General features: G+C 46.1%; 1 protein-coding gene across 2 annotated transcripts; it reads left to right on the forward strand.

The window, feature by feature from the left end:
* Positions 1-314: 314 nt before the first annotated feature.
* Positions 315-12,635, forward strand: TWF1 (twinfilin actin binding protein 1). 2 transcript variants are annotated; one of them, XM_033162340.1, is made up of 9 exons: positions 315-431; positions 3,547-3,624; positions 4,781-4,959; positions 6,198-6,293; positions 7,178-7,282; positions 9,675-9,800; positions 10,713-10,863; positions 11,062-11,183; positions 12,122-12,635. In XM_033162340.1, exons 1-9 carry the CDS (start codon positions 407-409, stop codon positions 12,290-12,292), a joined length of 1,053 nt encoding a protein of 350 aa, XP_033018231.1. In that variant the 5' UTR covers positions 315-406; the 3' UTR covers positions 12,293-12,635. The 2 variants fall into 2 exon arrangements, with proteins under 2 accessions (XP_033018231.1, XP_033018232.1); XM_033162341.1 differs by lacking the exon at positions 315-431 and having other exon boundaries at positions 4,786-4,959.
* The last annotated feature ends 917 nt before the right edge of the window (positions 12,636-13,552 follow it).

Genomic DNA, 13,552 nt, shown 5'->3' on the forward strand with positions numbered 1-13,552 from the left:
TTTTAATGCAAAATCTAAAGTTTTCGAGCTACTTTTAGGGGGGAAATCCGCCAAAATCTAGACTTCCGACATGGGTATCCACACGTCAGGAAGCGGTGCAACTTGCACAGGGACCGGGGGCTGCCGGTTTCAATGGATGGGGCTCCTTTCCAGCCGCGCCGGGGTGTAGGAAGAGCACATGGGGGCGGCGGCGACTCTGCCGCTTCCCCGGCGTCTCCAGCCCGAGTCCCGGCGCTGCCGCCTCGCCGGAAGGAGCCTCCGTCGGGGCGAAGGCGAGCTAGGCGCTGAGTGGCGGCGGCGCGTCACGTGCGCGTCCCGGGCCGGTCTGCTCGCTCTTTCCCCGGCGCCGCCTCCTGCCTTTGCCCCCGGCCCGAGAGGCGGCGGTTCCCGGCGGTTTCTCGGCGTCATGTCCCACCAGACCGGCATCCAAGGTACCGATCCTCTTCTCGGGCAGCAGGACCCGCGGCTTCCCCCGGCGCCCCTCCCTGGCCCCTTGGCACTTGCTCCCCGCCTCTCCCCCCCCCCCCACACTCTGCCCTGCACGGAGATCGGGCCAAACTTCCGGCGTCTGAATGCAAAAGTAACTTGGAAGGAGTCGGTTCTCCCTCTCCACCCTCACCCTAAACTTAATTGCATCCTAAAGCCGGTTTCCCACGCGGAGCCGAAAGGGGAAGGGCGACGGCGGCGGCTCAGCCTCTGAGCGCGCGCAGAGTGCCTTTCAGCGTATCCAGAATTGTGCGGCAAGAGGGTCATCTAGCCCAACCCCCAGCACTGTAGGAATCTTGCCCAACGTGGGACTCGAACCCGCGACCCTGAGACTACAGACTGAACCACAGCCGTGATTCACCCCTCACCCACCCACTAGGGGAAGAGGGTCCAAGTCAGTGGGTGTGGATTTCAGACGGTCAAGCTTGGGCATGCACACGCTCCCTCTTTTAAGATACACACCGCATGGGAGCAACTCCTGGGGCCGGTGTCGCTTCGCCTCCCCATAAAATATTTGAAGGGTCAGGTCCGCATACAGTGGTACCTCTGGTTAAGTACTTAATTCGTTCCGGAGGTCCGTTCTTAACCTGAAGCACCACTTTAGCTAATGGGGCATCCCGCTGCTGCTGCGCCGCCAGAGCACAATTTCTGTTCTTATCCTGAAGCAAAGTTCTTAACCTGAAGCCTTATTTCTGGGTTAGCAGAGTTTGTAACCGGAAGCGTATGTAACCGGAGGTACCACTGTAAGTTGATGGGCATTGCCATTCAAATGCGCCGCATCTTGTGATCCATTACGCGGGCGGCGCGGGGCTTACCAGCCCACCCAATATCATATTTAAGTTGGCATCCCTGATTCACTTTAGTTTTTTTAATTGTTTGTTTGCAGACTCAGGTCCAAGGTCCGGGCGCCTGAGTCTGATAGTCTGATCCAAATCTAAGGCGGCCTCCTTAGCTAAAAAATAAGAAGTAAACACACAAGAAGTAAACGCAAAGCGGAGTTTTTGCCCAGTGCAACGTGCTCAGTTGCCCCTGGGGCGAGGGCGCGCTGGCGACGTGAGCAGATGTCTTCTTCCCGTTAAAGCCGGAGGGGGCGGAGCAGGCTGCCGCTGGCCTCCTCCGACCTGCACCTGCCAGCAGAGTCGGAGACTGGCGTTGCAAGAGCCTGTGCTGCTAAGCGAGGAGCAACGGTGCTGCAAAGTTCTTCAACTTTCTCCCGCTTGCTTTGCGCTCCAGAATACCAAATATAGGAATACATAACAGTCTATTCCAGTTTATATGCATATGTCGAACTGGAAGGAAAACCCACTGTGGGGCTTAACTTCCCCCTGAGAGGAGCCTGATGCAAATCCCCTTGAAATCCCGTAATTCCTAACAGGATCAGGGAGTTTCCAGGTGGTGGTGGAGAGATCAAAGCCTAACAGGGTGAGGTGGAGTTTGGATGCGCAGGAGGAAAAAATCAGCAACTGCTTGTTATTAATTGCTGTGTATTGTCTTGCCGCAGCGTGGAGAGAAGCTTTGCCAGTTAAATTGCTCCTTTTTTAGATAGGAAAATTAAATAGTGCCAGGCAGAATTACTGCCGTATAAACGTGCAAAAGATACTAGTGCATCTTTTGAAAGGCTATTGTGTATCGGTGTTCAGATTAAGACGTGTCATTTGGGCTGCGTGATTTGGATTAGGCATGGTTTTTAATGGGTCTACTGAAAATTCCTTCGCTTCCTATAGAATGTTCCACAAAACATTCAAAAGGGAAAGTGGCTTTGTGGAGCTGACACAATTCAGTGCTTTTGCTCTCCATAGGCTAAGGAGGCAAAAGATCAGTTTACAGTGGTTGTAGCTCAGTAACATTCACGTGACTCTTTTTGTATGTTAGTTCCTGTAGGAAAATGTTTTTACGTTGTTATGCATGACTCATCTATTGATTGTCATAGCTGGGCAATTCAAGGCACAATATATATATGTGTGTGTGTGTGTGTGTGTGTGTGTGTGTGTATGTATATATATCTCCTAGGAAATTTGAAGTGGCAGGTTGTTGCATCAGTAACTGAGACTGTAATCCTAACCCTATTTACCTGGGAGTTAGCCCCATTGCATTCACTAGAATTTACTTCCGAATAGACATGGTTAAGATAGTGTTCGTCAGCTGCAATTCTGTGCTTGCTTACCTGGACACAATCCACAGCACACTAGAGAATAAACTGCACTGAAGAGAGTGGGGTTTACTTCTGAGTAAGCATGCAGAGGATTGCACTGTAAGTATAATTTTGCATTGTTTGAAGTTCAGATGAACACTTTACTACAAATTTTAAGGCAGACACCACTTAGTTTGTTGATCAAAAGGATGCTTATTTAAAAAAATGAACAATATATTTTATTGGTCAAACCACTTGGTGTTAAAAATAAATGCAACCTTTTAATTTCATGGAGCTTTTCATCAGGAGAGTTAGTTTACTTGCAGGTATCTCTAACAAAACCATCCTGGGGATATCGGTAAAAATTGCTCATATTTGTGCAGGTCCCCTTGTGACCTTTGTTGATTTGTCTGCTTGATAGAAAGGATTCACCTGTCACCAATGTGCTGTGCATTGTAGATTTACCAGTGTCCACAGCCAATATGCTAAAAAAATACGCCAAAAAAAGTTGTCCAAACACATCAGATATTGTGGTTAAAGCTTTAGCCTGAGAGTAACATCATATGAAAAAATATAACTTTGTTGCATGGCAGCAAAAGAAATTTAGTAACACCAAAGGGAATTTAGGTGGCACAATTCCTTGTATACCACTTTATACTTCAAGAAGATTATATATCTCGAGAAAGAAGTCAATATTTATGATAACCCACTATTCTGCTGATGCCAGTAAAGGTACATAGAACAGCTGAGAGCATTTCGTTCCAAATGTTTGCCGAAAAAGAGTAACATAGATGATGCCCTTACTTTAACATTTCATAATAGTCTTGGTCTGTAGATCTTCTTTCCACCATGTGTCTCAGCTGTGCTCTATCATACCACTTTGTACAAAGCGAATGGGGTCAATCTTCTTTCCTTTTGTATTTTTGCAGCTAGCGACGAAGTCCAAGAAACCTTTGCTAGAGCCAGAAACGGACAATACAGGTTTTTGAAAATAGTTATCGAAAATGGTAAGTGGCTACTTCCCTAACCTCCGGTTTTCATTTACAAAGTTGCACTGAGAAATCAGCATCACTTCCCATCTTGAATATACCATTTCTGCTTGTCAATAGGATTTGCTTAAATGTTCGCCGCCTGAATATTAATTTTGTAGTTACCGTAAATAAAATCATAAACATAATTAAGTGTAAACCTATACTGTACATGTCTACTCGGAAGCAATTCCCCCTGCATTCAGTATGGTTTACTCCAAAGTAAGCGAGCATGGGATTGCAGGCTTAGAGTACTTTTTACAATGGTTCACATAAGATTCATTGTTTTCTGGTAGGATCTTCCCGTCAGAGGCAAGGAAAACCAGCATTCACCAATATCTCCTGGTATACTTGTTGCTTTGGGTTGTATCCAGTGCAAGTTCTATTCAGAGTAGATCCACTGAAATTAAGGACCACCTTAATTAAGGACCACTTACTCCTCTTACCTGAAAGAGGAGGATCTGTAGCTTAGTGGTAGTCATCTGCTCTGCATGAAGATCTCAGGTTCAACCCCCCCAAAATATCTCCAGATCCAGGGCTGAGAGAGAACCCTACCTGAAATTCTGCAGAGCTGCTCAGGTCAATACCTACCGCATAATAAAGAATCCAAATTCATATTAACAATATTATTGAGACCTTATAGGCCTGTGTTTTTTTCAGCTGTCAATCTGAAGTTTGTTTCTTTGATGGGTAACTCTGGCTCAGAATTTAAAGTGCTTCCATGATTATGATCATTGTTTTTAAAAGTTTTATAACGTATCTCCGAGATAAATGGTAAATGCTCGATTTCTTCTTCAATCCCTTGTATCAATTCTCAATTTCTAAATGCAAAATTGCATTTCAAATATCTCTCTTTTTTAAAAAATAAGAATATTCATATGTATTAGAGAAATATACAATCTTGGCCTTCTGTATTTAGACACCTAACATTCCAGAGCAAAACAAGCCCTAGTATTTTTTTTATGAAAAGATTAAACTTCTGCCTTCCTACCATTCTGTTAATCAAGTGAATTACTCTTTGTATTATCCCTTTACCCTCTTGTACTTAAGCATTTACTTAGTGTACATTCAGCAGATTTCAAAACAAAGTACAGTATCAGTTTTTGCCTGTCATGTACCAACTCTGTCTTCACAGAACAGCTGACTGTGGGATCAGCAAGGCAACCTGTTGGATCCTGGGAAGCGGATTACGATTCCTTTGTTCTCCCACTCCTTGAAGAAAAGCAGCCATGTTATATTCTTTACAGATTAGATTCTCAAAATGCTCAAGGATATGAGTGGATCTTTATTGCATGGTCACCAGACCATTCTCCTGTAAGTAATGGAATGAAATACCAAGTGACTTATAAACACAAGTCATTTTCCAAGTCACTATTGACTTCCTTTTAATCCAGGAGTTGGCAACTTAAAAAACCCAACTGGTATCAAAGGTCAGCCAGCAATGTTGACCAAACTCTCTACAGCCATACCTTGGTTTTCGAACAGCTTAGTTCCCGAACAAATTGGCTCCTGAACGTCACAAACCTGGAAGTGTCTGTTCTGATTTGTGAACTATTTTTGGAAGCCAAATGTCCGACGGGGCTTCCGATTGGCTGCAGGAGCTTCCTGCAGCTAATCAGAAGCCACAAATTGGTTTTCGAATGGACTTCCGGAACAGATTCTGTTCAACTTCCAAAGTATGACTGTATTATATTAATACAGAGCTGGGCAATGTGTGCCCCTCCAGATATTGTTAGACTTCCACCTCCCATCAGCCCTAGCCAGTATGATAAATGGTTAGGGATGATGGGAGTTGTAGCCTGGCAACATCTGTAACAGTTATTTGCTCTCACAAGAAGTGTTTGAGCCTCTCCTTCCCCTACACACCCACGTAGCTCTATGGTGCTCTCTCACATGGCTGTGGGCAGTATGGAAATATTTTAACTGTATGGATGAAGCCAGACTTACGAGTCCTGGCTAAGAGACAGCCAATTAGGTTGGAAAACACAGTTGATCCCTTGAATATGATTGTGGCAGTCCACTCTTGCAGTGGAATAACATCCCAGTGCCATGACTTCTTCTATGCCACTATGTGGGGCTGCTGTATTGGGCTAGTGGTTGAAGGAATGAGATCTTAAAGCACGACGAATACATTTAGGGAATGAAGCTGGTAACATTTGCTGTTTGGTTCCTCCAATGATACAGGGTTCAGTGCTCATAGAGCTTTATGAGCAGTAAGAGGGCCAGTACTTTGGTTACAAATGGTGAACTGAGCTTGTTGGTGAAGGTTCACTGGGTTGTACCCAGACCCAGCTTAGCAGTGTCTGCAGTGCACTGACAGGCAGTAGTTCTCCAGGGTTTCGGGTGGGGCAGTCCCAGCTATACCTGGAGATGCCAGGGATTGAACCTGAAACCTTCTACATGCAAAGCAGGTGCTCTGCCTCTGAGCTGTGGCTGTAGCTTGTCATAGCAGAAAGAAAGGCCCAATGGCTTTATGCCTTTGAGGAGTCCCTTTTGCCTGTGACATCCATTTATCTGGCTTCAAAGGCAAAAAATCCATCTTCTCTCGGCAGGTTCGTCAGAAAATGTTGTATGCAGCTACCCGGGCAACCCTGAAGAAAGAATTCGGAGGCGGGCATATTAAAGACGAAGTGTTTGGAACCAACAAGGTGTGTATTCTGCAGAGGGATTTGCTTCTGAGTGACACCTCGGAAGCAATATCTCTTCCATTTCTATGTGGCAACCAAAGTCCACTAAGTCCTGTGCAGGCGTTATAGGCCCCTTGTTGGTTTAACAAGGGAGTAAGAAGTAGGGCTGTGCTGCAGAACTCTGCTCTCAGCATCATGAGCCCCCCCCCCTGACATAGAACATAGAATTGTAGTGTTGGAAGCGACCCTGAGGATCATCTAGTCCAACCCCCTGCAATGCAGGAATATGCAGCTGCCCCTTACTGGGATCAAACCTGCAACCTTGGTGTTATCAGCACTGTGCTCTAACCAACTGAGCTATCAGTGTGTGCAGCATGCACGACCATCAGGAAGGGGTCTTTGCATCTCTAGCTGTACATACAGCTGGTCACACCAAAGCCGCCTCCTTACAGATGTTTGTGCTGCATGCATGGACATCAGGAAAATAGTCTGTTGTGTTGTGTTGTGTTCATCACAGGATAGCTTTAAAAGAGGATTAGACAAATTCACGGAGATCAAGGCTCTCAATGGCTACTAGCCATGACTACTATGTTCTGCCTCCACTTTCAGATGCGTTGGAATGCCAGTTTCTGGGAACCGCAGGTGGGCAAAATGCTGCTCCACTCAGGTCCAGCCTTTAAGCTTCCTGTAGGCATCTGGTTTCCCACTGTAAAAACAGGATGCTGCACTCAGTGGGTCCTTGGCCTGATCCAGCAGGTTTATCCTACATTCTTAACACAGGAGCCAAAAGGCCCACATAGCACTGTCATAAAACTGTGCTTACACAGGTCCCAAGTTGGGAAGCTTCAGAAGAGAATTTGGAAACTCGGGGGAAACGGCTGTTTTGGGTTTCTTTGTGTTCGCAGGACGATGTTTCGCTGAACGGTTACCGAAAGTACTTGGTAACTCAGTCCTCGCCTGCCCCTCTGACCGCAGCCGAAGAAGAACTTCGTCAGATCAAGATTAACGAGGTATTGCACCTAGGCTTGGGAGCCAGGCATTTCTACAACTCTGAAGGAAAGACTGAAGTGTATTGTAGGTCAAATCGCGAAATAGCTTCCGAGTGCCTACCAGGGTGGGTGGGGGCAGTAGCAGAGGAACCCTCTCCGGCATCTGGGGCGGGATGCTGAGGGTGGGGCGAACCGCCCTGCAGTGCACATGCAGCATCCCATATGGACACTCGCATGGATGGCGCACACTCATGGCAGCCTGTATGGATGGCGCACGAGTGGGCTGCTTCCAATCCTAATTACCTTGTGCATAAACATTAGCACAAAGAAAGCATCTCCCAGGTATGGCTTGGCCACGAGCACTAATTTAAGGAATTAAAATTTGCCACACTATATCCTGCATACATTTGTTCAGTTGGGGAAGAAAGCAAAATGAGGATTTTACAGCAGCCCTAGAATCTCTCCTCCAAAAGTTGGGGGGGGGGGAGTTTTTCTGGTGTCTACCAGCCCATCCACTTACTATTCCAAATAAGTTATTGAAACAAATCCCTTATTTTTCTGTCTGTCTCTCACACAGAAAGAGACACAAACATTCCACTCTCCTGTGTGAGCCCTATTTGGCACGCTGCTGTTTCCTTTTTGTGAAGAAAACCCTCTTAAAGCCTCATCTATATATATAAAATGCAAGTGTCTCTGTGTCCAGTCCGTGTGTCTCTGGGTTTGCGCTACTGAGCATGTGCCCCAGGGACACAAGGATTGGATGGAGAGACATCGGGCTGGGAGCAGCGGCGGCAGTTGAAGGGGGTGGTTGAAATGGAACGCTGGGCTCCAAAAGAGAGGGGAGGCCGAAGAGGAAGGTCACGCTGCCGCTGCTAAAACGAGAGCCCCAGGCCTTGCAAAGAGTGGGGGGGGGCAATGGTTTGCCCCGCTGGGAGAGGGAGGCTGGGGGGGTGGGGGGGAAGAAGGCGCCAAAGCCACGCAGCAGCAGCTCGGCAACGACAACGCGCCCTTTCTTCTTCCCCCGCGAGCTTTAACTCTCTCCCTCTCCCCTTCAGCCCGCGATCCTGCGCACTCTCCGGCGCCGCTTCCAAGCCCCCTCCCACGCTTCCTCCGGGGGAAACGCGGCTCCTTTTCCTGTTCCTCCGTCTCTGACGGCGAGCAACAGGGGTCCCTGGCTGGATCTCTCCCCCCCCTCGGAGCCAGTCAGGGCAGGGCTGCCGTGTTTCCCCAACCCCTTTTCCCGTGATTTTTCTTCCTGAGGTAGCAGCACCAGCAGCGGAGGAGCCCGAGGGGCGAACTCGCTTGCTCCCTTTTGCAGGGAGGCATTGCAATGTACCTGTGGCGCCTCCTCTTCGGCCCCCTGGCCGGTCGGGCTCGCGGCTGCAGCCCCCGCGCGGCCTCAAACAACTATTGAGTATTCTTGGAGAAAAGAAGGAAACTTGGAGCAGCTTGACTCACCTGGCGCAATCGCCCCGTTGCCACACCCCCTTCTACCTTCCCGGCACCGCAATCCACAGCACCCCCCCCTGTCTCTTCCTCTAAAAGGCAGGCTGCAAAAACTCTTAAGGAAGCTGCGGAGGCAGCAGCCTCTTCCCCTTCTCCTCCCCACCGTGAAAAGCCTGGGAAAAAAAAGCTGAAAAGCCAGGGCCGGTGCGGTGGAGAGCGGCCTTCTGTTGCTAGGGCCGCGGAGTTGGTTAGCAACGGCAGGGCGCGCGCCCAGTCGTTAGGCACCCGGGTTTTTTAAAAAAGGAACAAAATCCATAGCACCCCCCCTCTGTCTCTTCCTCTAAAAGGCAGGCTGCAAAAACTCTTAAGGAAGCTACGGAGGCAGCAGCCTCTTCCCCTTCTCCTCCCCACCCTGAAAAGCCTGGAAAAAAAAAAAAAGCTGAAAAGCCGGGGCCAGTCCGGAATCCGGCCACTCCGTTCATTCCTGGCTGGAGGGGGTGTGCCGCTGGAGCCAAAGGTGCACAGAGCAGGCTTCTTAACCCTTTCCTAATCATTGCTCAGTTAAGCAGAATGTTGCTGGGGTTGGGGAGCTTTGCTCAACTCTTGGAAGAAGTTGCATTTCGTTTTAGTCGACTCCAGGACTGGGAAACCAGGTTGGTGGATTTTCTAACCCCCCCCCCCCCACACACAAAAAAGAAATATTTTTAAAAAGTGAGGTTTTTTTAAAAAAAATCACCACATATCTTCTAGCGCCCGTTATTTTAACGGGCTGAAACCACTAGTTAAGAAATAAAGGTTTTGATGAGTACGGAACAGTTTAAAGTTCAAGATTAGAAATTCTACCACGAGGATCCTCCTCCCTTTTGCATATGAATTTTCCACGGCTCTGCTTCGTGTGGAGCACAAACAGGATTCTCTAAGCTGTCGCCTTTTTCAAGCTGCTTTGCTCTCTTGTTTTTCTTTTCAGGTACAAACTGACGTCAGTGTTGACACTAAGCACCAGACTCTACAAGGTGTAGCATTCCCAATAGCTAAAGAAGCCCTCCAGGCACTTGAAAAACTGAAAAACAAGCAGCTTAACTATGTGCAGTTGGTGAGTACGCAGTTTCATCCTTCGAACGTAATCCTGAACGTTACACGAGCGTACAGGTTTCTCATTGTTTTTTGTGGCAATAGAAAAGGGACTCTGTTCTTAAAACTCCACATCTTGTTACAAGCCGGATTTCTTATTACAAGTCTGGGTGGCGAACAGTTTGCCTCAATGGTCCATATCCTTATCAGGATCAAATTTCACCGGTGAGTGTCATTTTGCCATCACATGATTGAGGTGGGCGGGGCTGCCCACCTGCCACAACTCCTCTTTGTGGGATTCCCACTTGGGAATCACATTGTGAGACCTATTGTCAACTCAGTGCTGCCACTTCAGGAAGATCTGAGCATCGAGATAGCAAATTGCTTCTCTCCTCCCTCCCATGGAAATGGGGAGGGGGGAACAAGGCTGGAGTTTGCAAGTGACAACAGCGAGCGGGGCTCTTCCATTTTGCTGCTTTTGCATGCAAAATGTAGTTTTATTTCTCTCCTCCGCACCGTGTGACAGGGGTGAGAGAAAAAGCTGTGTTTTGCAAGCAAAAGCAGAGAAGCCCCACTATTGCTGTCACTTGTAAACATCCATACCAAGCAGGTTCAGCCTCTCTCTTCATCAGCTGATGGGAAGGGAGAGAGGAAGGTGGGCAATCCTGCTTAGTGCTGGGTTCAGTTGTGCAAAAAAGCTCTCCCTTCTCATCTGCTGAAGCTGGGGGTAGAATCCTGGCTAGCTGTGGATTCCAAAAGCGCTCTTTGAAGCATTCCCCCCCCTTCTTCTTTCAGTGAAGGAGGTGGTTGCTTCAGAGTGTTGTAGGGCCAAGATGGATATTTCCCCAAACCCCTACTCTAGTAGTATTTTGCTTGAATCAGACCAGATTTTGCTACGCATCTTAATTCCAACCAATATTATGTGTGCTAACAGCAAATTGATATGAAAAATGAAACTATCGAACTGGCTAGTACACTCCCAACGGAGCTGAAGGACTTGCCAAAAAGAATTCCAAAGGACTCGGCACGGTACCATTTTTTCCTCTACAAACATTCCCACGAAGGAGACTACTTGGAATCAATAGGTATGCAAGTATTTCTGTGTATGAACTTGATTAGGTCTATATAGCAGCAATATTGATTTAGGTCCCCTCCCCCAGCATAGTATATATATATGGTCCTCCAGTCTTAGAAAGGAAGTGCTTAATCATTCAACCTTTGTAACAAGTCTTATTAAAGGATTATATTCAGAATAATCTCTCACCACTTGAAACATTCTGCAGTTTTTATCTACTCCATGCCGGGCTATATGTGCAGTATACGAGAACGGATGCTCTACTCTAGCTGCAAGAGTCCTCTTCTAGAAATTGTAGAAAGGCAACTGTGGATGCAGATCATCAGAAAGGTAAGGGGGTTGCTTAATTTTTGTGCTGCGCCAATCCCACAGGTGCAGGTCCCTGTATGCTTGTTCTTCTCGTTTATTTTTACCTGAGAGATGGATGGAACAGGCAGCGGTGAACCCTGTTGCACAAATACTGTACACGTACAGAAGTGCAGGGATGTGGAACGCAAATTTGGATGGCGTGCCAAATCTTGGGTTTCCCCCATTTTTGGCATGTCGTTTCGCCAGCAGGCTGGGCTTGCTCAGCTGTCAATGAGCTGCCATCACTATGATACAAGGCGATCCATTTTTCCTATGGATAACTAGATTCACCAATGTCCATTGATTTCAATAGACTTAGGTGTACCTAATCCTGCAGAGGATTGGACTGCATTTTTTTAATATATATATATTATCCTTTCTATTCTCTGTTAACCTAAAATAACCACTAGTTAACTCTGATCCACCAATAGATGGTTCTGCATGTTATTTCATACAACGCCATCGGAGTGCATGGTGCTTTGTAGCCATGCAGGGGGAAAAAATCAATTATATTTTATTAAATTTGAACACTTTAAACATATACAGTCAAAACACAATTTTGTCTCCTCTCTCATATTTGTTGACTTCCCGCCTCTTTCCCCACAGAGTTGTTGTTTCTCTACTTCTGCTGCACCTTATCTTCCATCTATGAAATCATAACCACAATATTATAATCTAAGTACTTTGGTTGCACATAGCTCAAATCTTGCTTGCCAGTTCATCATACTATAATAATTCTTTAAATAGTCTGAAAAAGGCATCCATTCTTCATAAAACACTCTGCCATGCAAAGATTTTACACTGATGCGGACTCTCATGTGTTTCTTCGGACGAGAGTCATAAGGCGTATGAAAACTGCCAGCAGTGCAGGAACCGAATCCTTAACATTTATCCTTGTGCTTCTTCTCCAAATCACTTAGATTGAAATCGGCGATGGGGAAGAGTTAACTGCCGACTTCCTTTATGAAGAAGTTCATCCCAAGCAGCATGCACACAAGCAGAGTTTTGCCAAGCCGAAAGGACCTGTAGGCAAAAGGGGAATCCGAAGGCTGATTAGGGGCCCGGCAGAAGCCGAAACACCTACTGACTAAATGCAGCACCGGGAACAGAAGCATTACGGTGGGGGGGGGGGTAGGGAACCCACCCTAGCCTTTAGAAATGAACTGAAAGCATTCCACACCCCTCTTTTTCCAGGAGAATAAGGTGACTCGTGATTTTTCACTGCACTTAAGACACCACCTTAGATGTTACAAGGTCCACAGCCTGTGGTTGTAATGAATTGGGTTAAACTAAAACTAGAAGCTTGTATAAGGTTAATTCTAATATGAATTAATATCATAGCCTTACAGTTCAACACTACTCTATATGTAGCATATTTAGGTCTGAAGTCAGTTTAGTGACAACATAAAATGGATCATTAGCTAGATATTGAAATTTTTTCTCTTGCATTATCTACCTTTTTTTGGGGGGGGGCTGCTGCTTTAGAATAAAAATTGGCAGGACTGGGCCCTGTTTTTCTCCATTGTACGTCCCCTGTCCTCCTACAAACTAACAGTGCAATATTTTATTCCACTGCTTTCATACCATGATCCTAAACATTTATTTGGAAGCAAGTTCTGTTGAGATCAATGGGCCTTTATTCCAATTAGATGTTTAAGATCTGGCTGCCACAAGACTGAAACCGGATTCATTTGATACAGGGACCCAAAATTATATTATTTGTAGCCTTCTAACAATACATTTCTGGTTTTCTGAGAGAATAACACTTTTTTTTTTTTTACATAAATCATGTTTGGCAATAAGGTTAAGCACTACATGTTTTAAAAATGTGATACTGTAAGAACACCAAATGCTATGAAGTAAGAGTTTTCACCATCCAAATCATTCTGATCTAATTAAATTATGAAAGCTGCTGTGATGTGATTGACTCTCAGTTCTGGCCTGGTTCACGAGCAAACCATTAAATGTATCCTCATGTGTTTCTTGCATCTAAGTAAAGATGTTCTCCAGGCAACAGGTATGAAATTATTAAATGGTTGCAGTCTGAGAAAAATTTTCCAACAGATAGTTTCTGCTTAGTTCAACAGCCACAGCTGATGCAAACCATGAATAACTGCTTCCCAGTAAGTGAACAGTTAAAGCACACATGGTCACCATCCCAGCTTTCTATGTTAAATAATCTGTGCTTCTTACTGAGGTCCCCAAATGTTTATCTCCCATTCATTTTTAGCAGTTTCTTTTGGAAGTAAATTCTATTGAATTCACTAGGGCTTTATGTAACCGATGTTCCCTGTCTTTAGTTGGCCTTTCTTAACCTTCAGATCACTAAACTGCTTCCGTGACTTTGTCGT

This window comes from Lacerta agilis, chromosome 10, assembly GCF_009819535.1.
Source record: "Lacerta agilis isolate rLacAgi1 chromosome 10, rLacAgi1.pri, whole genome shotgun sequence".
Lineage (NCBI taxonomy): Eukaryota > Metazoa > Chordata > Lepidosauria > Squamata > Lacertidae > Lacerta > Lacerta agilis.

What these genes read in the sequence shown, in the direction of transcription:
- TWF1 (XM_033162340.1), top strand. Translation starts at nt 407, where the DNA reads ATGTCCCACCAGACCGGCATCCAAG. An exon ending in GTCAGATCAAGATTAACGAG is followed by an intron (nt 7,283 to 9,674) that starts GTATTGCACCTA and finishes TTTTCTTTTCAG; the next exon opens with GTACAAACTGACGTCAGTGT. An exon ending in AGACTACTTGGAATCAATAG is followed by an intron (nt 10,864 to 11,061) that starts GTATGCAAGTAT and finishes AACATTCTGCAG; the next exon opens with TTTTTATCTACTCCATGCCG.